This window comes from Rhinichthys klamathensis, unplaced genomic scaffold, assembly GCF_029890125.1.
Source record: "Rhinichthys klamathensis goyatoka isolate OS25496 unplaced genomic scaffold, OSU_Roscu_1.1 h1tg000050l_1, whole genome shotgun sequence".
Taxonomy (NCBI): domain Eukaryota; kingdom Metazoa; phylum Chordata; class Actinopteri; order Cypriniformes; family Leuciscidae; genus Rhinichthys; species Rhinichthys klamathensis.
This window is the reverse complement of record NW_026606596.1, coordinates 3014975-3039145: the sequence shown is the minus strand read 5'-3', so window position 1 is coordinate 3039145 and position 24171 is coordinate 3014975. Positions and strand designations below refer to the sequence as shown.

The 24171-nt window shown below is 38.9% G+C and overlaps 1 protein-coding gene across 1 annotated transcript in view; it reads left to right on the top strand.

Moving 5' to 3' along the window:
* gbe1a (glucan (1,4-alpha-), branching enzyme 1a) overlaps nucleotides 1-24171 on the top strand; it is a 159923-nt gene that overhangs the window by 106833 nt on the left and 28919 nt on the right. Inside the window, exons 11-14 of the mRNA XM_056247605.1 lie at nucleotides 7993-8103; nucleotides 8289-8460; nucleotides 17148-17332; nucleotides 19165-19295. Of these exons, the coding sequence (XP_056103580.1) occupies nucleotides 7993-8103; nucleotides 8289-8460; nucleotides 17148-17332; nucleotides 19165-19295 (599 nt within the window). The remainder of the gene's footprint in view (nucleotides 1-7992; nucleotides 8104-8288; nucleotides 8461-17147; nucleotides 17333-19164; nucleotides 19296-24171) is intronic.

Genomic DNA, 24171 nt, shown 5'->3' with positions numbered 1-24171 from the left:
TCGTGCTTGTCTGCTCTCAAGAGGAACAATTAAAGCTCATCACGCATAATTGTGATGGGAAGTTGTTCTGATTTTGGCTTCCTCATTAGAGCATATTGGAGTTTTAGCTTCCGGTGGATGAATTATGTATACATATACTTTTATTTCTCCTCCTGTGGTCTGAGAAGGAGAAATTTGAGAGGGAGATAAAAATGGAGAAAAGGGGAGGTAGGGTTTGATTATCGCGAAGGCAGATAACTCGCTTTCGCTTCCCATCAGACTGAACTGAACTGCACTGATTGTGTGTGATTGCGGGGAGCTGTGTTTGCAGTAATTAAGTCCACGGTTACACTTCCTGTTTGTTTTGTTAAATAGTTTTATGGGAACTATTGTAAACGTACGACGAGAGAGAAGAAATGTTGTGCCAGCAGTACCATTTCAGTTCTGATTAGCCATTGCATGAGATGCATTGAGATGTGTGCCACAACGTGCGCCACAATTTCCAGAACGTTTAAACGGAAATTTTGTGAGTGACTAAGGTTACACTTTATTTCGAGGGTCCACTAGACATTCTACTAACTACTAGTCATTAGAGTATTAATAGACTGTAGTAGATTGATATTAGACTATTTCAGTTTAGTAGAATAAGTTGACAAAGTTACTTATAGTCCGAATGTCTGTACACATGACAGATGACAAAATTGCAAGAAAAAGAAAGCTTTGCATGTACTGGCAACTATACGTTATGGTTATTCTGTTAGAATATTGATAAAGGATATGTTGTTGTCAAGTAAGTTTATTTCATAATTTTTTTCCCTTTAAACCGGTATAAAATTGCATATTATTGTCCCTTATAACCAGTAGTATAACAAGCCTTTAGGCTAACTTAATTGTCATATGCCAGTTTGACATGACAAAAAACTCCCTTACCTTGCTTGTTTTCTGAGTGGACAATTATCTAGTTCACCGTGAGTCACAAGGAGAACATGAAGACATGACGAGTCTTAGGTCAAAAGAAATAATTTTTTCTTCTAATCCAGATATATAAAATAATATACAACTATTATTTCCAATGTCGACTAGCAGCAGCAGTACTGTTTAATCAACCAGTTTAGTCTCACATCCTGAGAGAAAACTACCCGTTAACATTCCCATTCATCTTAATGGCACTTGCTTGGCGGCTGTAGGATCCCCAGATTTTAACTCTGCCATCTTTGCTCATGCTCAGTTCTTAATATAAACCGTGACTGTTTTTTGAGAAGTCTTCACAACAGACAGTTGTCCTAAATCTTTGTCTGAAGTGTATGTACTCATTCCTCCCTCTACTGGACAATTGAGGAATTACCGCTGCACATGACAGCAGGGAGGCAGTCAGCACTTTGCTTGTGCTTCAAAACACACTTTTTTTTCTCTTCTCTCTCCCTTTCACTTATTTTCACTGTCTCTTTAGCAATTATATTCTATTTCATAGGCTTTAATGGCATAGTCATATTCAGTGTTGTCAGAGACATGACACAGCAGTAGTTTGCTTTCTGTATGATGCGTCAAAGATGTGATGCTCTCACTGGGACACAAGATTAATTAATTCATTCATTTATTCATTCATTAATTCATTAATTCGCATCTTTCTCATTTGTAATTTATTTGGTTTTCATTGCTCATCATCATGATGAATATACTGTACTTTCATTGTCTTTTCTATTAGTCTAGTAATTATAGGCTAATTAGACCGTTTTTTTAAATAAATACACATTATCTGCTTTTTTAATAATTATTCATAAAAACTTAAAATGTGAATTTTCAGAATAAAAACACATTTTCTTAATTATGAAATCAATAATTTAATTATGTAATTATTATTATTATTATAAAATAAAAAGTACATGAAAAAATTAAAAATATATAATACATTTAATTAAATGTTTACTTATTTATTAATAATTTTTCCATTTAATTTGGCCTCCCATTTTAAGTTTCTAATTGATGTTTTTGCTCAGTGCGCCAAATGGGAGGTTTTGTCAGATTTATCTCACTTAACTATAGCTAAATAAAACCTACACATCAAGATTTTCTAAAAAGTTATCTGAAAAAAAAAAGAAAAAAAAATCCTCAGAAAAGTCAGAGAGTCCGAATATTGATTGGATTTGAAGGTGTTTAAAGACTTATTTAGTCTGTGTGTGCATTGACCTTTTTGACCTCTGGGAGTTGGCTGGTCCTGTTGAGATGACACAGCAGCTTATCATTTATTGATTTGTCTATATGCTCTTCTCCTTATAAACAGCTCCTGCATTTCAATCTGCCATTACAAATTTAAAATACATGTATGATCTGCTAATGGTAACGTTCGCTTATATATACAGTACGTAATCTATAGTAGTAACAGCAAGGTCAAGTGATCAGATCCCAGGAAACGCATAAACTGATAAAAATGCATTGTACGCACTCTTGGAAAGAAGCATCAGAGTAGTTCATACATTATGAGAAAATATGACGTATTGTTGTGAAAGAGCAAATGAACTGCTAAATGAGAGCAGAAACCCATTGTAAAGACAGATTACAGTCAGATCTCATCCTTGGTTCACAAAAGACTCTTCTCAGACTGCCGCTGTCTCTACATCTTCTAAGAATCTCTGTGTTAAAGCCATCCTACCGGGACTCGTGTTTCTGATCCTATCCTTACATCCCGTGGCTCGGAGGAACTGACTTTGTGCATCTCTCATTGCTGTTCAGCGTGGCATATTTATTTGAAGACTGTATTCGCGTTTTGAGGGCCTGCAAGAGTGAGAAACTTTGAGTTTCCAAAAGCAGTTTGTGGTTTCTGCCTGCATCTCCTCTACATCCCTTGTATTAGCATATTTAACCCGGTCTCAAATATGGAAAAACATACTTTTTATCACATAAAAGTGTCTTGTAAAAAAGGAGGAATGGTTTCAGAAAGGGAAACCACTTTGCTTTGAGATATCAGCCGCTGCTGTAGTCGCAGTATATTTGGAGTCCCTCTCTGTTCCTGTTCCTCTGTTGTTTATGTCTCTGTGTTTCATGCTTATCGGTGTCTTCCAGTTTTTTTTTTTTGGCTTTACTACAAGTTTGCTTGCTGGACATTTTATTTATATATATATATATATATATATATATATATAATTGTCAGTTATCCCCTCCACTTTTTCTTAATTTTTCTTTGTGTAGCTTGTATTAAGAGGAAATGTGAGCCAAAGTTCTTGTCACATTCAGTGAACTGTAATGAATTATACAGCACAGCACAACACAACACAACAAAGACAGCAGACAGTCAGACTGCAGCATATTTCGACCGGAAAGATCTTCACAGATTGCCTTTGTAAAGCAGTCTAAGTGTGCTGGCAGGGCATGTAACACGCTGGTCTGATACACTCCCTCCACAGGAAACCGTTCCATTCTTTTGATTTGATCTTTTTAAAAAGAAGAAAAATAAACACGATTTCTTGGTCTGACTTTGAATATATGTGATTCAAACTTCTGACAAGGAAAGGAAACTTTTCTGTGCCAAACTCTTTGACTCTCGCATGAAATATACTTCATAATGATGATATCACATTTAAGAGATTTTTCATCCGAACATTTATTCACTCTCATGTAGTTCCAAATGTGTATGACTTTGTCTTCCATGGAACACACATGAAGCTATTAACTGTAATGTCCAAGCTGCTCATTTACAATGAAAGTGACATTTACAAAAAGAACATTTAATATCCATGGAAACTTTACACTGCACAAAAAGGCTCTTTACAGTGGAAAAAAGTTATTTAGATTATTAAAATGTTCTTCACATTAAGAAAAAATCTAAATATTATTTTAAGAACTGTTTACTGAAAGGTTCTTTAGGGAACCCAAAAAATGGTTCTTGTATGGCATCACTGCAAACCCCCCCTTATGGAATCCCTCTTTATTTTAAGAGTGTGGAAAATTTCAGCTTGAACTTTCAAGTTCCTATGTGTTCCGTGGAATAAAGAACGTCGAAGAAACGCAAGGTCTGACCATGGGCTGAAGGTTTGGCGCCATCTCGGGACTCGGCCGTGAAGCCATTGCTGAAGCGGCCTCATATGAAGCAATCTGAGCGTCGTTACTGCGGCTGCGAATGCCTTATGCCCCAGGAGCCTCTGAAAAAGTGTCAGTGGGGCTGCCGTCCTGCCCTTGATCGAGTTCAGGCAGTTCAGCACCGACTGAGCACATTCCTGCGTGAGGCGTGCTGTCAGGTTGACTGAGTCCAACTCCATACCGAGAAAAGAGATCCTCTGCACGAGTTTGCTCTTTTGCCAGTTGACCCTAACCCCCAGATGGATTGAATGTGTGATGCAAGCACGCTTCCATTCATATCCGCTTTGCAGGGCGGGGTTAGCAATGCAAATCTCGCACGCTAATGTCCATTGGCTTGTTTAGTTTACACTCAGGCGAGATCCCAATTCGTCAGTTCAGTTCTGACTTAACGTCAAACGTAACTGACTGAAAGGGAAAGTCATATGGGTGTACATTAAATAATAAATAGTTTTTATATTTCAGTGAACTATTCCTTTAATATGTAAGGTATGGATTCATAACAGACAAATTGAAGATATTTATTTTTGGTTATGTTTATGAACATGTTCCACAAATATGTGTGTATATTATTTAACATTTTTGTTATGTGGGACTACCCTCTGTCCTCTACCGTATCACAAATGCATGCATGAATTATCGTGCTTGTTAAAATAGCAAAATCATAAACCATAACCTCATAACAAAGGGTCTAATTAAATATATAAACAACTTTCTGCAATTGCGTTAATCAGTTTGAAAACGAACACAAATCTGAAAGTGACTTTATGTGAGTAAGTCATTTTTGTTTTGTTTTCCATGCATGGTCACCACCGCTCCTTTATGATACAAGGACAAGGGCAACGAGGCAGTAAAACCATTAATGAATCTGCTGTCCCTCTCCAACTTGTGATTAATGCTGTTTTTTAGTTTTATAGGATTCTTCTTTGAGTAGACGTTCTTGAACATCAAGATCAGTGGTCAGGATTTACAGCTCATTATCAAATACTTATATTGATATTCAGTAAGAAGACAATTTAAGATAGGTCTTGGTCTTGTTGGATTGGATTGGATTGTTTAAAAAAAAAAAGTGCATTTCATACCAGAATGTAGTCAGACAAATTTTTCTGGCTTTTGGTAATTTGGCTTTTGGTTAACATTAACAAATAGCCCATGCAAAAAAATAAAAAATAAAATAATTTCAGAGGCAGAGCAAACCATTACATTTTATGAAAGATTACGGAGACATTTTCTTTCTTTGGAATAATATGCACTGATGAATCAAGGACAATAAAAATAGGGACTTGTTAAGAAGGTAAATAGAGTCGTGTTGACTTTAAATGGCAACAGGGCCAAGTTTGGGCTTTAATAATAGCTACTAGAAACAGCAAAGCATACAAGCCATCATAAACTTAAAAAGCAAGAGCTACAGGAAGGAAAATAAAGAGATAAAAAAATGAAGAGAAAAAGCATACGACTGTTTTCTCTACAGCAAAGCCCCAAGCGAGAGACGATGTGGGAGAATCTTTTAATCTCAGTGAGAACTTAAAAAAAAAAAAAAAAATGTAAATGCGAAAGAAAAGACAAGCAAAAACAACCAACTGTTAAAGTGTCACCACAGCATCAATGCATCTCTCCTCAAAGGAGCCCGATCCCATCACAGGCCTCGTCCTCTATCTGTAAATCGCATTGCTGCTAATGACAGAGGGAGAGTCAGTCCCATCAGGGAGAGCGGGGAATGGTCCTATTAAGGAGGAAAAGTACTGTCTAAACCTAGAAGTTTCAGAGGGGCAGTTGTGAAAATGTAGGTGGAAGATGTCTCCCCTTCCACTGACAGAATGAGAAAGCAGGAGAGAGATAGAACAGATAGAGAGTGGGAGGCTAGGAGAAAGAGTAGATGGCAGGGCACAGACGCATTGATTGGCTCCAGCTCGCCCGTGGGCTCTGTCGATTGTGCCCCCTCTTAAAAGGTTGCAGTGTTATTAAAAGGTTTCCTTTATCTGTCCGTCACCCTTCTGCTCTAATGATGGTGAGCAGGAGAGGAGGAGCGGAGAGAGATGGGTCTGTCAGAGTCACTTCCTTCCTGTCTCTTTGCTGCCTGCGGTAATTCCCTCCACAGCTGTGCAAACATCCTACTGATGTTACATGTGCCATTAATAGATGATTATTTGGGATAATGACTTATGATTCTAATTGTATTTGTGGTGTTTTAGACCTTTATTATGAAGTATGCACTGCTGGAATAAAAAATGTAAGGAAGGATTTTTGGCATATTGCTGGTTTGGCTGGTTTTCTAGCGTTTGTTGATGTCTGTTGGGGCAGTGTGAACATGATAGTTATTTTTCATAAAAAAATGTTGTTTGTTGTTGACAAACAAAAAAACTAGTTTGTTGGCATTTGTCTGTGGGGTGTGAATTGGCTTTTAAAAGCAGCTAAACAGACCTACCTACCTAACTAACTAGAATGACCAGGCTGGGAGAGCAGCTAGAACATCTGAAGACCAGATTCCCGAGCCTATTAGTTTAGTCTGTTTTTTTTTTTTTGTAGGTGGTGTCCCAGGGTTACCAACTGACAAGTTTCCAAAACCCATTTAAAAATAGCTAAAAACATACTAACTTTACCAGCTTGACCAGGCAGGGAAGCTGATCTTCAGATGGTCTAGCAGGTTTCCAAGAGACCAGTGGCTGACCAGCAGAGAAATGGCCAAACCCCCTCTAAAGACCTGACCTGCCTAACCTCTTTAGGCTGGTTTAAGCAGTATTTTTCCCACAAGTTCAATCCAGGGAACATTATGAAGTATTAACAACTTTTTCTATCATCTTCTCTCTCTTTCTGTCTGTTTGTCCTCACCCCCTCACCTTATACTTTCAAACAAACTCTAAACAAACACCAGCCTTCTGACTAGTTATCAGTATGCTCTGAAATGTTTATAAAATGAAATGATGTGCCAAATGAATATGCTCACCGGGGGGAAAAACATCCAGAGGTAAATACTCATAATCAGAAACAGGTGTCTCGCAGCAAGCAGGTGTTTGTGTTCGTTAGAGAGAGTTCGAGCAGTACAGAGACTTTTATCCTGTGTTCTGTCACAGGGTGCCAGACTCAACTCTACTATCCAGCTGTGCTCGTTGACCCTTGGCCACTCAAATCGTGTCCGATCAACACAGAGCACTTGCAAGCTAGAAACAGTTTGGTAGGTCACCTTTTGAGAACAGAACTTTCATCCTTGGGTTCGACTTTTTTGAATTGTGAACTCGTTCTCAAATAAGTCATTAGAGGACAACGTAGAGCACTGATCCAGTCAATGACCTGAATACTGCTCCACTGAGTCCAAACATAGCCATCGACCCACTCCTGCAAAGCGTGCCAAATCACCGACACAGAACTATGGTCGGTATTGGCAAAGTCAATGGGATTCACCAGCTCTGACCATTAATGTAGTCAATGAGCCAGTCTTCCACTAAATACAGATTCTGCTTCAAGAAGGCTGTTCCAAAACACGGGACATGGGAAAGACAGAGGCCAGGGGATGGGCATCCGAATGCAGGGCGCCAATCTGGGATTTCACACATGAAGGATTCCACACCTGGTCTGTAGAGGACTCTTAGACTATTGAGCTTGCTACATTGAGTTTTGTCCCGAGTTAACTCACAGATGCAGCTCTGACCTCAACTTGACACTGTAACAAAAAATGAGCAACCCGAGGGGTCTGCCTGTCATTTCCCATTCAAAGACTCATGTATCCTACCCCAACTGATTCAGCTTTCATCCTTTCATGCGAGTGCAGAGGATTTTGCACGCAAGTGCCGTGGTCAAACTGTGTGGGCTCAAATGTAGCTTAGAAGAACCTATTTATGTGGTTCTTAATTTTGTTCTTTTCATCCAAATATTGTTGATGTTGTAGAAAATAATAACCGAATAGAACTTTTTGTCCCTTTTTGTTTGCTTAATTTTTTATCAAAGGTCCTGAAGGAAGTTTGGGATGAGGACTGGGATTTGGGGAACATTGTCTACACTCTGACCAATAGAAGGAGAGGGGAGGCATCTGTCACTTATGCTGAGAGCCATGACCAGGTTAGTAATTTGTACATTTTATAAAAGATTTAGCAGAACCTTCCTTTCTCAACCAGCTGCACCAGACAGACAATGATTATCAACAGTTTTGCTGGTCACCATTCAAAAACACTTTGGTGTAACTACGGTGTTTTCTTAACATTATACAATGTTGCACATGCTCACATCTCTATTCTTGTTGTTAGGCGTTGGTTGGGGACAAGTCTCTGGCGTTTTGGCTGATGGACAAAGAGATGTACACCAACATGAGTGCTCTTATTACCATGACGCCCGTTATAGACCGTGGCATCCAGCTGCATAAACTCATCCGTCTCCTCACTCACAGTCTTGGAGGGGAGGGCTACCTCAACTTTATCGGTGAGTCTCCTTGGAAACCAGTTTTGCTAGATACTTGATGCTTTGCTGTAATATGCCTCCACCGAGGAAGAGGAAGTGGGTTTGTTGCCGTTCTTGGCAGGCGTAAACAAGTTTTGTAGTAGTTAGGCATATTGAGTTAGTCTAAGGGTTTGTGCTGATCATATATTTTTTAATCTTACTCATAAGAATTTTACGGAATGGATTTCAAATGCTTAGTTCCAAATATTGGTGTCGTTGCAATTGGCATTTCAAATAAAAAAATGATATTTATACATTTCTGTGATTATCACTTTATTAAATAAGATACTATCTCATACTCTTGTCCACCAGAATGTGTTACGTTCTAAAGCCAGAGCCAGTTCTTGGCCAGGCGAACTGGAGCCTGGCGAGAAATGTCTGCGTGTTTCCACAGACTTGAGAAATGAACAGTGACATACTGTAATGCGTCTATGTTGTTTACCTGACTATAACCAGTGTAAAAACAAACATTGCATGTCTCAGTGTTTGTTTAGGTATGCGGCACTGGCATGTTGTGCTTTTCACAGTACCAGGAGTGATTTTAATATTTAGACATACAGACTCTACAGAGGAATGTTGCACAATATTATTACATTTCTCAACAAGACCACCATAGACAGACCATGTCGGTGGTGCTATCAGACTAGTGGCCTAAAAGAACGCAAAGTAAGTTTGTACACGTATCACAACACAGGAAAAGAAACTACGCTCAGTTGTGCCGGGCCTGAGGCTGTAAAGGATTGCTGTCTAGATGAGTAAAGATGTCTTTCATTACAAGCGCGCTCCTCTTCTATCAAACACATAAAAGCATTTCACTTTGTCTGCTCATCCATGTCTGTGCAACAGTACTAAAAACAGTAATATGTCCAAAGGTCACCATCTTTGAATCTCTCCATCTGCAAATAGTAGGTAAAGGCACTTCGGTATAATTGCACACAAAGGCGAGTGGTAGAGCACATTCAAAGAGAAAAAAAGGAAAAAATGCCTGACACTTGAAACAGTCAAGGCCAGACGCAAACAGCATTGCCATCAGATCGATGGCGAGGCAGTCGTTTAGCCCGTGTTGAGCGAGAACAAATTGTTCAAGCAAAAGAATCAATCCGACATGTCAAGCCTAAAGCTCCTCATCCTCGAAAATTCCTCTTAACTCAAAGTGAGAGAAAGGCCAGAACTAGAAAAAAAAATTATTTTGTGAACATGGAAGAGGACATGCCTGCATTTTAAGTGGAAATTGTGTCCATAACATCAAAACTTGCTCTTTTTGGAAGGCCTAGATTTTGTGTGCTCATCGTTATATATGCTGTGCTCACTGTGGATATACATGACGTTACATAAACTAAACCGCTTAACTATGTTTGACATTTTTTCCATCATGATGCAATGAAAGAAAATCTATAAACCCTCTAGTAAACAACCCCTGTAAGACATTAACATTTAAAAAAAAAAAAACTCAGAGTTAGAAATTGGTGTGACTCACACTTTTCTTTAATAAATCATGTTTAAATGCTTTTTATAATTTGCCCCAATAAAATGTGACTCCCAAACTGATTTCCCTTAGTTCTAGTGAGTAGACGTAAAGCAGATCATTGTATTTTCTTTTTAGTAACTGAATTATGAACTAGTGTAAACTGCGCAAAGAAGCACTTGGTGGAACAGAGCGAGTTTGTCCTGGCTGTGCAGGTGTAAGACTAGACTGCTCTCCTTCTCAAATCAATGCTCAGTTTTGCTCAAATCCATCCACACAAACACATTGATCTCTCTCCCCACTAACGCTGTTAATTAGCATGCTGCGGCTACATCATCTCCTGCACCAGCCGACACGCTAGCACGGCTCTGTAAATATTCCAGCCTGCTTCTGAGGTCGCTGTTTGAATCGTGAAAGCTGCTTCAGGCGTGGCAGATTAACATCCATTGGTTCATGGAGATGGTTGTGGTGCACGTCCATTCCTCTCTGCCCTCTTTCTCTCCGGATCATTGTGCTATTGGACATTGATGTTAGCAGTGTTCCTCCTCTGATTAGTAGTTCTCTCTCACTGACTTTGGCTCCTCTCCTAGGAACTAGATAACTGATCAGAAATCGTTATGCCTGTCTGCCTCTGCTGTTTGTTATAATAACCATCATTGCAGGTTGCTGTTATTTAGGCTGTGCATGTGCATACATGATCTTAATTGGGATTTTGGAGGCGGGAGGATCATTACGATCTGGTGGTGATCGTGGTGCCCTGATAAAGTATGTTTTCAGAAGTACAATAACACTACAATATTTTCTCTCTTAAACAGCTCATTTCTTTTTCCCAACATGCCAGCAGAGCAAATAATCCACCAATTTAAACCCGCTATCTGCGCACATCCAAGGATTCGGGGTTAGCGTGGGAGAAATAAGAAGGGGAAAAAAAGAAAGTTTCAAGTTAAAAGGAGGTTAAATAAAAACAAGAACGAATCATCCTGTCACTGGTGTATGTGGAAGTAGAAGCAGAAAAACACCAGTCCTGATTAATAGAAATTTCAGCAGGAGATCAGAGAAGCATTAGCCTGACAGCGCGGAGGCTGCCAGACAAGGCCTGAGAAGCACACAGGAAGGCAATATGCCTGAAGAGGCTTTAATTGAATTTGTAAGGGGTGCCATTTTCTTCGCGCAGTGAAAGAGTTTCATTTGTGGGCGGGAAGCGTGGGCCTGTATGTATTTATTTATTTATTTATTTATTTATTTACTCACTGTTTCAAGTACCTCTTCAGTCTTTTCCAATGGAACAGGGTAGTTTGAGAACTCAGAAACAGGGAACAAAACATGCTTTTCCCCTCTTCTGTTTGTTTCGGATATCTCTTGTTAATTTGACTGCTCTTGCAGTTGTCCTTTTGTTTTACAAACATCAATTTCTGTTCCTGCTGGTTCGCTAGCAAGAACTTTTGTAGTTAGAACATAGAGTTTGATTTGATAAAAGACCTTGTGGGAAACCCAATTTAGGTGCTCTTATTTCTGTGTATCATTGAAGTAAATGTGACTAAACTTGAAAACAATTTGCATTACTCATGATGAACTTGAAGCTCAACCTGAAGTGGACATTAACTATTGACCAGAAAGTGTCCAAACACACATGTTTTTGTGAAATATTTGGCTTTAAAAGTGTGCTTTGCAGTCGTTCCTTAAAATAAATGCCACTTTATGTGATATTTTGTTATTTACTGCAATGCTATATGTGCATTTTAAGGGTGGCTTAAGTGTCCAAATACATTTTATGGCCAGTGTACGTGTGTTATTTGATTCGTGTTGAAGTAAGTTTGCTCCTACTGGAATAGAGAAGTTCCTCCTATTAGACAGACTCCTATTCCCCCTAATTAAGACAGGAAGAGGCAGACGGCAAGCAAATTGCACACTAAACAAAAGCAGCCAGACACACAGACTGTATATTTAAAAGCACCCAGCTAAAGTTGGCTCCAGGTTATTAAGACAGAAGTTTGGAGTGTTATGTTGGCAGAGGTCTTACCCAGCATTCTTTCACGAGGTCGTAGCCTTTGAATGTCCCTCTTGTGACTATCACAAACATAATGCAAAAAGTAACTTTTTGTATGTATAAGCATATTTTTTTGTATAAAGGTATCAAATTAGCCAAGGCAAATGCTATTTCTGTCAGGACCACTATCGTCGAATACGATTGACAATTAGCATACAGTTTGGATTGGCGGTATGGTTCCGTTTTGGGCGAGAACTCCCTGCGCATCCATGCAGCCTAGCATGGATAAGAGCAGGGAGAGCAGCAATAAACCCCCCTTAGGGTAAACACAACAGAACCAACATGATTGTATTGCAGATATCATTAAATCAAGGTTTTAAAGTACAACATAATTCGAGAATTTATTCTTATTCAAGGGGAATCAGAATGCCAAATGCCAGGGGCTGGGGATGGAGGAGGGTAATTAGGTCCTGAGAAACGCCATAGCTGCTGATAATACTGAAGGAGTATATATGTATACAGTGATAGGCGTTGTATTCCTATAGGTAGACGTGGATCGCGAGCTTGACTAACGTGACCTGCCAGAACTGACGCTACACTTGATTATTATTGCTTATACGGATGTAAGTGAGTGTGCTATGACATTTCTAAGTGACTGGACTTAAGATGGTTACCTGGTGGATGATAAAATTGCCATAAAAACCAGAGAAGGGACCCTGGCTGAACTCTTTTGAAGTATCAAGTGACACAAACTAAACTGCTTAACTATTTTTGACATTTTTTTTCCGTGATGATGCAATGAAAGAACCTGTATTCACTTCTCACTTGTAAACAACCCCTGTAAGACATTGGGGGGGGGGGGAGGGGGGGATAAATAAAATTTAAGTGCTTTTTATATTCAACTGAATTTGGTTTCCAGATACACTTGACTGATCATAGTATCCTACAGAGCCAATTAGATGTGTGAAGGAAGTTAGAAGCGTACAATTAATTACCTGTTGTTTAGAGAGGTAATTCAAACATAACAGGTAGCTTTGAATTAGGTTAATTATAGCTGGCTGAAAATGCCATTTCTCGTGAAGTCACACTTCATTTATCACATACAGTACATCTAATATTCCTCTACTTACATGGATTGAAAAATGCCTGTCATTCTCCGAACACACATTTGTACTGTTTGAGCTCTACATGTCCATATGTTTGTTTGTTTGTTTTTTTCTCAGACCATAATCCAGATTGAGTCTCATCTTTTAGTCCTGGCTCTGCTGGCGCCGCATACAAGTCACATTATCTTTAACAGTGAAGGCAAGAGCTTCTCTCTTTGACTTCAAATTGACACTGAACTCAAAGACCATCTAATCTCCACCTTGCAGCTTGTTACACATGAAAGAGATGGAGAGCTAAAAAGAAGTCCATTTCTTATTTATGGGTTCATTTGGAGGGCTTTTCATGCAAACTATTTAAATCCCATTGCAGCTCACCAGGATCTTTGGCCTCACGCTATAGTAACCAAAGAGAAACTTGACTTCAAACATCACTACACGTCAGATCAGATTATTGGCTTAGTGGAATCTTAAAAGGGAAGTGTGTGTGTGCGTACACGCTTTTTGTGTGGTTATTTAAGGCCAGGCTGCCTAATCAAAAATTTAAATGGTATGCTTACTTTAATTGACAAATCTGACTCCGTCCTATTCAGAAGGTCTCAGTGGGGAATCCGCATGGTCATGGCCTGATGTTTTTGATCTTGCTGTTTTGTTGTCTTAATGCACTCTTGTGACTCTTATAAAAGGAATGCAAAATGTGACGACTTGTATGTATCAGCATTTTGTAAAGTGGTAAAATTAGCATATTTAGTGGTGCTTGCTAAGGCACTTTTTGGACTTTTTGCACCATTTGAGCTATTGACATGAATGATACCTGGAATTGTGTGAATTTTTAAGGAGAAGTATGTTGTTTCTTTTCTCAGTGGTCGATTCGTATCGATTTTCCACTAAACAGCCAAAAAAGTCCATAGACTTGCTCTGCAGAGACATAAGACATGTTCAAAAGTTTGAGGCCAGTAAGATTTTTTTTAAAGAAATGAATTTTCTTAATCAGCAAGGATGCATTAAATTGATCAAAAGTAGCTGTAAAAATGTTTACATTGTTAACAAAAAAAATCTATCGTATCTATCATAAAAATCTATAAATTCTGTACATTTGTTTTTATTTCAAATACATTCTTTTGAAGATTTTTTAAGGAACCTTAAAAAAACACTTTCCACAAAAATATTAAGCCGTTTTTTTTAACATTGATAATGTCAAATTGATAATAAGAACTGTTTCTTGAGCACCGATTCAGCTTTGCCATCATATGAATGAATTACATTTTAAAATATATTCAAATAGATAACGGTTATTTAAATTTACTGTATTTTAGATCAAATAAATGCAGACTTTTTTTAACATTGCATTGTCAAACCAACATTAAATATTTGTCTTGACAGTCTTTGCTTTTTAGTTAAACATGAGTTATATAAATGTCCTCAAATTTTCTTTGAATTCTTACAATGTTGAATTGCAATTCTGCATCCTGATTTTTGCCTCAATTGAAATTTGAAAGGAATTCTCAGTTCAATACTTAAAACTACTTGACAGCCGCCTAGCAATACACTTAGCAAAACTACTCAGAAGAACACCTTAGCAACCACATACTGTATCTATATCCTGGCTGTTGCATGGGCATTTTCTTCAGAAAATGTAAAATTCTACTTGTGCTTCTGTAACTTTTTCAATCTCTGGATTGTAGCATTTGCTGCTGGCTGTAAGAATTTTTTTTTAGCTTTTAACCTGCACCTCGACAGCAGCAGTCCTTCTGGCCTTGAAGAAATCCATCTCCCTTGTATGTTGCCATGTTATTGCTCCCATATTGATCTAACCTTCGAAAGATACGGTCTGACACCTTTTACCTGTCAGTCAACCAGTGGCTTGAAGTGAGCTTCATATATCTCTCAGAAAAACTCATGCATACTACTGCAGAATTTTGCACAACACAGGCAGTGAATCTATAGAAACTTCACACATGGCCACCATAATTTACTCAGGCTAAACTTTCACTCGGGGTATCCATTCCACCGACAAACATCGGATCTGTTCACTTAATGCCCTTTTCAAAGCTTTCCCATAACTTCCAGGGGTACAGTGAGCAGTGAATAATTTAAGATTATCTTAATATATGTGCAGGGGGAGAACAGCGGACGTCCCTTATCGTTGTGTCTGTATTCAGTGCATGGGGCGGCACGATAAGGCGCATGACGGAGGTGACAGGGGCCGTAAGAGAGACAAAGTGTCTCGTCATCTTCACTTTCTTCGTTTAATTATGGAGTCTGAGCTGTCACGGTTCTTTGTGCGAGCGTTTGCCACTTTCTGCACTGCTAGCCTATGATCTGTCTCTCTCCAGTTGACACATGACATGACTCTATCAGAATTATTTGCCGCAGAAGGTCCCCGTGCACGTTAAGTAAAGTTCAAGTGGAAGCTGAGGGATTTGATCGCTCTGATATTCTCTCTCTCTCTTTCTTTCCTCTCCCCTTTTTATTTCTTCTTCCTGCCATGCATCCTTTAATGTCTCAATGTCCTTTTTTTTGCAGCTTTTATTTTTGTTATTGATATTCTTTTTTCTTTTTCTTTTTTACATAATATAGGCCTGCTGGGGCCGGTTGCATAAACCTCTAAAACTAGTCTTACAAGTTGACATAAAATATATATATATATTTAAGATTGTTCATAGCTTTTTTTAAATCAGTTTCATAAAAACTTAGATAGACTTAAGACTGACTGCCCCTGACTAACTCCTAGTGGGTACTAGAACTTAAGACACTGTCTTAACAATGGCTCTGTTTATTTAACTGGCCCCTGGTTTCACAGACCAGGCTTAGATTAAGCCAGGATTAGGCCTTAGTTTAATTTTTATAAACATACCTTAGAAAAAAAAACATTACTGGTGTGCATCTTGAAACAAAACAATGGCACTGACATATTTTAAGATATTTCAGTGCAAGTTGCTTTCAGTTAAAACAGTTCAAACATGCATTTTAGTCTGGGACTAGTCTTAAGCTTTGTCTGTGAAACTGGGGGATAAAGTATTATTCTATAGTTAGTTTTGGATAAAAAAAATACAGTGGGGAGAACAAGTATTTGATACACTGCCGATTTTGCAGGTTTTCCCACTTACAAAGCATGTAGAAGTCTGTCATTTTTTGAGTTGATAGAGAATCATTTTGTTGTGAATTGTACACTAATTCCGAACCGTACCGTACCACTTTTTTGGGACCCTTCCGTTGGGGTACCTAGCACAGTAGTCCGGTGCTAAAGGGTGGAGCTAGACTCACTGCAGAACGTTGATTGGTTGACAGAGAATCGTCACTTGCGCGTGCTACAAGGGGAATGACAACACCATTGCCATTGAGGCGCCATTTTTTAATACAGTTGAAACACAAAACCGTTTCTTCTTGTGACAAACAGCCACATGCCGAGAAGCAAGAACAAGATCTGCTGGATGTCCTCCATTGTTGTTTACCGTGAGGCTTTCTTCTTATTCGTGTGAGCATTACATCAATCGCTACTTTCCGACATACACCAGTAAGGGTACTGTTGGCAGTGGAAACGCAAGCCGGATCAGGGTTTACAGTCCCGAGTCGTACTGAACTGTACCGTCCTGTACCACTCGGTGAAAACGAGGCATATGAGGAACATAAATACACATGGTAATGAATTCAATAATGAACTGCCTGTGATATAAGAATATCCATGGTATCTGATAAGTGGCTGGAAACTATAAAAAGTAAACAAGAAACTGGAGACAAACTAACTAAAAGTTCATGAAAATCAAACTAAACAGAGAATAACTGTGACAGTTATTTGATGTATCAACAACAACAACAAAAAATCCTAGACAAAAAAACAAGGTAAACAATTACATTAGAATTTTCCTTGAAGATCTTCCAAAGGCTGATTTTCTACCTGTTCATGGAGAGGCATTTAAAATTAAATCTTATTTAGTTAAAAACAGTGCAGTGTAAGAATCTCATGTGAAATTGGCCTGTTGAGGATGTAAGATCTAATATTTTTATAACACGCTAAATTACCTTAAAATGCTCTGGGGAATGTTTTCTTGTTTGTGATAAAAGCTTTCACAAACTTTTACAATATTCATTTTTCAAACTTTTCTTTCTCCAGGTAACGAGTTCGGCCATCCGGAATGGCTCGACTTTCCCAGGAAAGGAAACAACGAGAGCTACTATTATGCCCGTCGCCAGTTCAACCTTGTGGACATTGAGCATCTGCGATACCGACAACTGTACGCTTTCGACCGTGACATGAATCTTACAGAAGACAAATACGGCTGGCTGGCTGCCGGTCAGGTGAGATGCACATACACACATTGCTAAAAGTGCATGCCTCACACTGGTTTTAACCTACAGAAGAAACCCAGTGTAAATCTCCTTGCTGGATCTGTCCTTGCCATCTGTTAAACTGTGGGGAGCTATTTATCTGCCAAATTAAATGGGATATGAGATGCATGGCCCATATGATAATGAAATTGCATAATACAGCCAACCAGGCAAGACTCTCAATAGCAGGCTGCCCATTTCACACACACACCCCTTGTACTGAAGACAGTAGAAATAAGATTTCCTCTGTATTAAACAGTATAAAACCCTTTCCTACGCTGGGGTTCACAGTTTGTCAAATACACTCACCGGCCACTTTATTAGGTACACCTGTCCAACTGCTCGTTAACACTTAATTTCTAAGCAGCCAATCACATGGCGGCAACTCAGTGCATGTAGACATGGTCAAGACAATCTCCTGCAGTTCAAACCAAGCATCAGTATGGGGAAGAAAGTTGATTTGAGTGACTTTGAACGTGGCATGATTGTTGGTGCCAGAAGGGCTGGTCTGAGTATTTCAGAAACTGCTAATCTACTGGGATTTTCACGCACAACCATCTCTAGGGTTTACAGAGAATGGTCCGAAAAAGAAAAAACATCCAGTGAGCGGCAGTTCTGTGGGCGGAAATGCCTTGTTGATGCCAGAGGTCAGAGGAGAATGGCCAGACTGGTTCGAGCTGATAGAAGGGCAACAGTGACTGAAATAACCACTCGTTACAACCGAGGTATGCAGCAAAGCATTTGTGAAGCCACAACACGCACAACCTTGAGGCGGATGGGCTACAACAGCAGAAGACTCCACCGGGTACCACTCATCTCCACTACAAATAGGAAAAAGAGGCTACAATTTGCAAGAGCTCACCAAAATTGAACAGTTGAAGACTGGAAAAATGTTGCCTGGTCTGATGAGTCTCGATTTCTGTTGAGACATTCAGATGTTAGAGTCAGAATTTGGCGTAAACAGAATGAGAACATGGAACCATCATGCCTTGTTACCACTGTGCAGGCTGGTGGTGGTGGTGTAATGGTGTGGGGGATGTTTTCCTGGCACACTTTAGGCCCCTTAGTGCCAATTGGGCATCGTTTAAATGCCACGGCCTACCTGAGCATTGTTTCTGACCATGTCCATCCCTTTATGGCCACCATGTACCCATCCTCTGATGGCTACTTCCACCATGTCACAAAGCTCTAATCATTTCAAATTGGTTTCTTGAACATGACAATGAGTTCACTGTACTAAAATGGCCTCCACAGTCACCAGATCTCAACCCAATAGAGCATCTTTGGGATGTGGTGGAACGGGAGATTCGCATCATGGATGTGCAGCCGACAAATCTGCGGCAACTGTGTGATGCCATCATGTCAATATGGACCAAACTCCCTGAGGAATGCTTCCAGCACCTTGTTGAATCTATGCCACGAAGAATTGAGGCAGTTCTGAAGGCAAAAGGGGGTCCAACCCGTTACTAGTATGGGGTACCTAATAAAGTGGCCGGTGAGTGTATATGTATCAATGCAATTAGAGACTCATATTGTCTAAAAAGAGGTGCAGGTTTCCTAGCTTGATCATCAGACAAGTGCCCCAAACTCTTGAAAACCACCAAATCAGAGCAGCAACCCAGGTTTCTGCATGCAGGTTTAGGATAGGTTTTCAGCAGAGTACCTCAGTACTCACATCAACAATTGACGTATTTGTTTAAATGATTTCTCCTAAGGAATTTTAGAAAAAAACATCTGAGAACTCATGATCTAGGACCAACATCGGAGCAATAAAATCTTCTCCTTGTTTTTGCTTCTATCAGGCGGCAGTCACGACTTTGAATCAAGCTGATAAGGTGATCGTATTTGAACGCGCAAACCTGTTGTTTATTTTCAACTTCCATCCCTGCAACAGCTACACTGACTACAGGGTGGCAGTGGAGCATGCTGGGAAGTATCCTTTCACCAGGGAGCTCCAGAAGACTAGCACATCTTAGTAATGGAGTGTGTTTATATGCGTGTGGGAGTGAGATTATATATGTGTATATTTGTGTGCATATGAGTTGTGATACAGGCAGCATGTGGGAGAGAGGTTAGGTCACTTGTTAGAAATGCATTAGCCACATATAGTATACAGTGTTGGGGAAGTTACTTTTAAAAAGTAGTGTTTTCTCGTTACTCGTTACTTCTTAAAAAAGTAATCTGTTACTTTACTTAGTTACCCCCTTTGGAAAGTAACTTTTTATGTTACTCGTTACTTTTACGTTACTTTTATGTTGCTTGACTTTGGGCAGAACCCAATATCTGTTCCTAAATGTGTAGGCCTACATACAATTCTACTATGAACTCTACTTATTGAAAAACTAGAAAAAAAAAACTAGAAAAAAAAGAGAGATTTTGAGAACTGAACACCAAAGAACAATATTAACTATTGAGCGGTGGTGACGTTCATGAAAAATGTCACAAAGAACCGGCAAAAGAAATTATTATGAATATCAAATATAGCAAGGAGACATTTCAATTGTTTATTAATAAACAAGTGTTTTCTTTGTCAGTCAGTGTAGGCTGCAAAGTTAAAGTTGACGATGCTGACTCGCGATTCTTCACAGTAGTGAACGCGCCAGAGAGAAATGCACATTTCATACGGATTACATAAGCAGAGAGTATAGCCTTGTCTGTTTTCTCTCGTTTTGAATAGTTTTGTTTTAAAGTACACATTTCAAGCTTTCTATATATTTCTCAGATCTTTCAGGCAAGTAGCTTGCGCTAAGTTTCGGTTCATTTATGAGACGAGCTCAGTTCACGCGCCGGCACGGAGCTCCTGAGAAGTCCTGATTATATTGCCTGCTATATTTACTGCTTATTTATTAAAGACAATTGGTTGAAGAAACATTGATTAAAATTAAGATACAATTAATACAAAACGAAATTCACTTTAAAGAAAGGCTTTCTACAAAAACAAACTTAATGAAGTGGTCAAAATCATGTCTGCCCACTCCATTTGTCTCCCGATTGCGCATCTTATGCTCTTACTCATGCTTTTCACTTTTCATATAATTAACATTGATGAATTTAAAAAATAAATTATTTTATTTAAACATAAATATGAAACTAAATCGTTTTCTTTAATGACTGGCTCTCCACAGAACATAAAATATTAATTGTATTGAATTTTTCGTGTTCGCATTTACGAGGAAAGAAACAATGTTATGGATGTAACAGTTCTTCGGACTTGACCGCTCTGAAAGCGGCACTAAAAGACTGCTTTAAATCTTTCACAGAGACCTCAAACAGGCATTTAAAACACCAAATATTAAGGATTGGCATATCAAGCAAAATAATATTCGATGATTGCTCGAAAATCGTACCCCCACATGCTTACAGTAAGACGGCGTTCGCTCAAATCCCGCTCCGATATTAAATTTCTCTGTATAGACCTGCGTGTTGTAGCGCAGCCTCTGTCACATACCATGTGGAGCTTGTTGTGACTATTGCAAGCGTGCAGCTGAGGAGACAGTGTTGCTGTCAAATCTGTCCATGGGAAAAGTAACGTTGTGCGGAATTGAAAAAGGAACTACGTTTCGTTACCAAATTTTCAGTAGTAACGCGTTACACTACTTTTTACCCGAAAAAGTAGTTACGTTACTGTAACGCGTTACTTTGTAACGCGTTACACACAACACTGATAGTATATGCATGATGAGACTGAGTGTGTATATTTACAATGTAAGGTGTGTGTGTGTGCGTGCGTGCGTCAACCCTTCATGGCTCTTTAGAGGCCGACCTGCCATTGGTTGTGACACATTCCCATTGATGTTTAAAGACTTGTACACTAGGGAGGAAGGGGGAGGGGAAACCAATCTGACAAGTCTTGAAAACACATTTAATTGGCTGCAGAGATGCTATAGGTGACTTTCATCACACAAAACGAGCTGCTCATGCCTTTGTGTGTGCGTGGGTGTGAGTATGTGATGCTGTGTTGGGGCATTCAGGTTGCACCAATGGGAGTTTGTGTTCGTATGGAGACTCCAATTAGGATGAGAGAACGAGACGCCCTATGACGAGAGAAACTACGGTTCATCAAACATCACCCACTCGCATATTTGCTCACACAAATACCCTCCCTCACCAACATGCACCGAAGAGAAGGCCTTAGCCTGGTTAAAATCCACAAAGATGAAACCAATATCGTTGTTTTTCCTAGAAAGGGTTTTTAGCATGTAGTGGACAACATTTCCTTAAGCCAGAAATCAGCTAAATTAAAGGCAAAATGTTTGTTGAAACTTGATAAGAGTCCTGCCTTGAACACATCTAAATGCAAATATTTAATTATAGTAATAGCGCCACCTACTGGCAACAGGAAGTGACGTGTTTAACACTGTGATGTCCACTAGGAACATACTAAAATATGCCATTGAGTGCTAAACATGCTAGAAACATGTTAAAACATGTTACCAACAGGAAGTTGTTGTAACTCAAGCATACAATGTCCAATCTGCCCCACACGTCACATGTTGGCCTGGCCTGAAGACATCTACATGACATCTACATGCCAAATACTATGTAAAATACAAAACTTTTTCTTATTAATAAGAAAAAGAGGTTAATAATCTTATTAATAACTATACAATTATTATTATTATTAATAATATACAATATATTGTTTTACATTTTTAAAGGGATAGTTCACTTTGAAATTAATTTTTGATATGTTTTAGCTTACATCAAGGGCATCCAAGATGTAGGTGTCTTTGTTTCCGCAGTAGTTTCAATTTTGATATTTTTAGGTCAAACCGTTCTTGTCTGTCAGTCATATAATACAGGTCTATGGTAACTTCCTCAAAGAGCATGCACAGAGAAGTCCAAATTAAACATCATTTAATGACTCGTAAATGTAAGTACACATTGATGGCCTAAGACACGAAACAAGGCGGTTTGTGTGAGAAAACGAACAGTATTTATATCGTTTTTACCTCTTGTAAACACAGCGACGTCCAAGTGATCTGAGGGCGCGGGCGCTTCGGTCTTTTCCGGCAAGCGCCGGAAAGCGCTGGAAGTGATCTCTCGTACGTGTGCGTCACTCATTGTTTACACAGAACAGAGATTGTAGGTAAGACGGCTAATTAAAATGGTACTAATTTGCGCTTTTACTGGGATGTTTAAACCGTCATAAAAAAAAAACAAAAACAAAAAAAAAAAAATTGTATGAGTGACGTACACGCGCGAGAGATCACTTCCGGCGCTTTCCGGTGCTTGCCGGAAAAGACAGAAGCGCCCGCGCCCTCAGATCACTTGGACGTGGCTGTGTTTACTAGAGGTAAAAACGATATAAATACTGTTCGTTTTCTCACACAAACCGCTCGTTTCGTGTCTTAGGCAATCAATGTGTACTTACATTTACGTGTCATTAAATCATGTTTATTTGGACTTCTCTGTGCATACTCTATGAGGAAGTGACCATAGACCTGCATTATATGACTGACAGACAAGAACGGTTTGACCTAAAAATATCAAAATTGAAACTACTGCAGAAACAAAGACACTTACATCTTGGATCCCCTTGAGGTAAGCTAAAACATACCAAAAATTCATTTCAAAGTGAACTATCCCTTTAAATAGTATTTGGCTTAGTATTTGTTTTGTCCCTTTTTTGCTTTAATCATTATATTATTATTAAAATAATAACAGGTTTTCACTCAAATTGTTGTGCTGACAATATAAAATATAATGAAAATGTAAAATAAACACATTTTTACTTGTACTCAGACTTTAGGGCCCCAATTTGCTGCATAAATCGGTCGTAATTCTAGTCTTCATTTATTTTCAAGGCTCTAATTTCTTCTTGTCATGAGTCTGTGCTTGAGCGTGAGTCGCTGGAAACATCAGAGTCTTGTTTGTGAGCCCATCGGAATGGATGCACCTATACATCAGATCAATAAAACAGCAAATTGTGCTGGCAAACAGACCACGGCAGTCTGCCTCTGATGGGGTGGGATCTATTTATTTTGCCCCCAAGAACAGAACTCTATGTTGGGGGAGGCTTGAGTTTCTGCAAGGGGTTTTCTGCAGTCTCGATGCTTCAGGGAAAGAGAATGTGATCGATAATGCGCTGTGGGAGTATATCTCCAGACCTTTCCCTGCACCTCTTTCCACTTCATTCAATGTGTTTTTGCGCATAGTCTGAATCTTTTCGCAGTCAAGGGAAGCGGAGAGGGATACTACTCGTCTGTGATAGTCAACAATTGCTTAGGAGGCACACTTTGCCAGGCAACGTTTTGATAAATAAGTAAAAAGACAAACATTACGTGTGCATTTCGAGTTTGGAGCTGATACGAAGAGAATATTGTTGCTTGTTGCCAAGTGAGATCGTTTGAAAATGACAATACCCTTTTACGGTTTTATTCATCATGAAATACTAGACTTTTTCTTACAAAATGGAAAAGTTTGGAATTGTATCAGTTGAACAAGTTGTTTCTCTCCAGGTTCACTGTACGTGATAACATGATCAGTATTTTTGTCTGTATACACATTACACACACACAGACACAACCATTCAAAAACCACTAAGCAGTTTTTAACAATGGTAATGCCTAGTAGCCAAGCATATTATAATGATTTCTGAAGGATCATATGACACTGTAGACTGCGGTGACTGCGGTTTTGCCATCACAGGAATAAATTACATTTTAAAAGATATTGAAATAGAAAACCGTTATTTTAAATTTTGATAATGTTTTACAGTTTTACTGTTTTTATTTATTTATTTATTTATTTATTTAATTTTTTATCAAATAAATGCAGCCTTGGTGAGTATGAGAATTCTTTAAAAA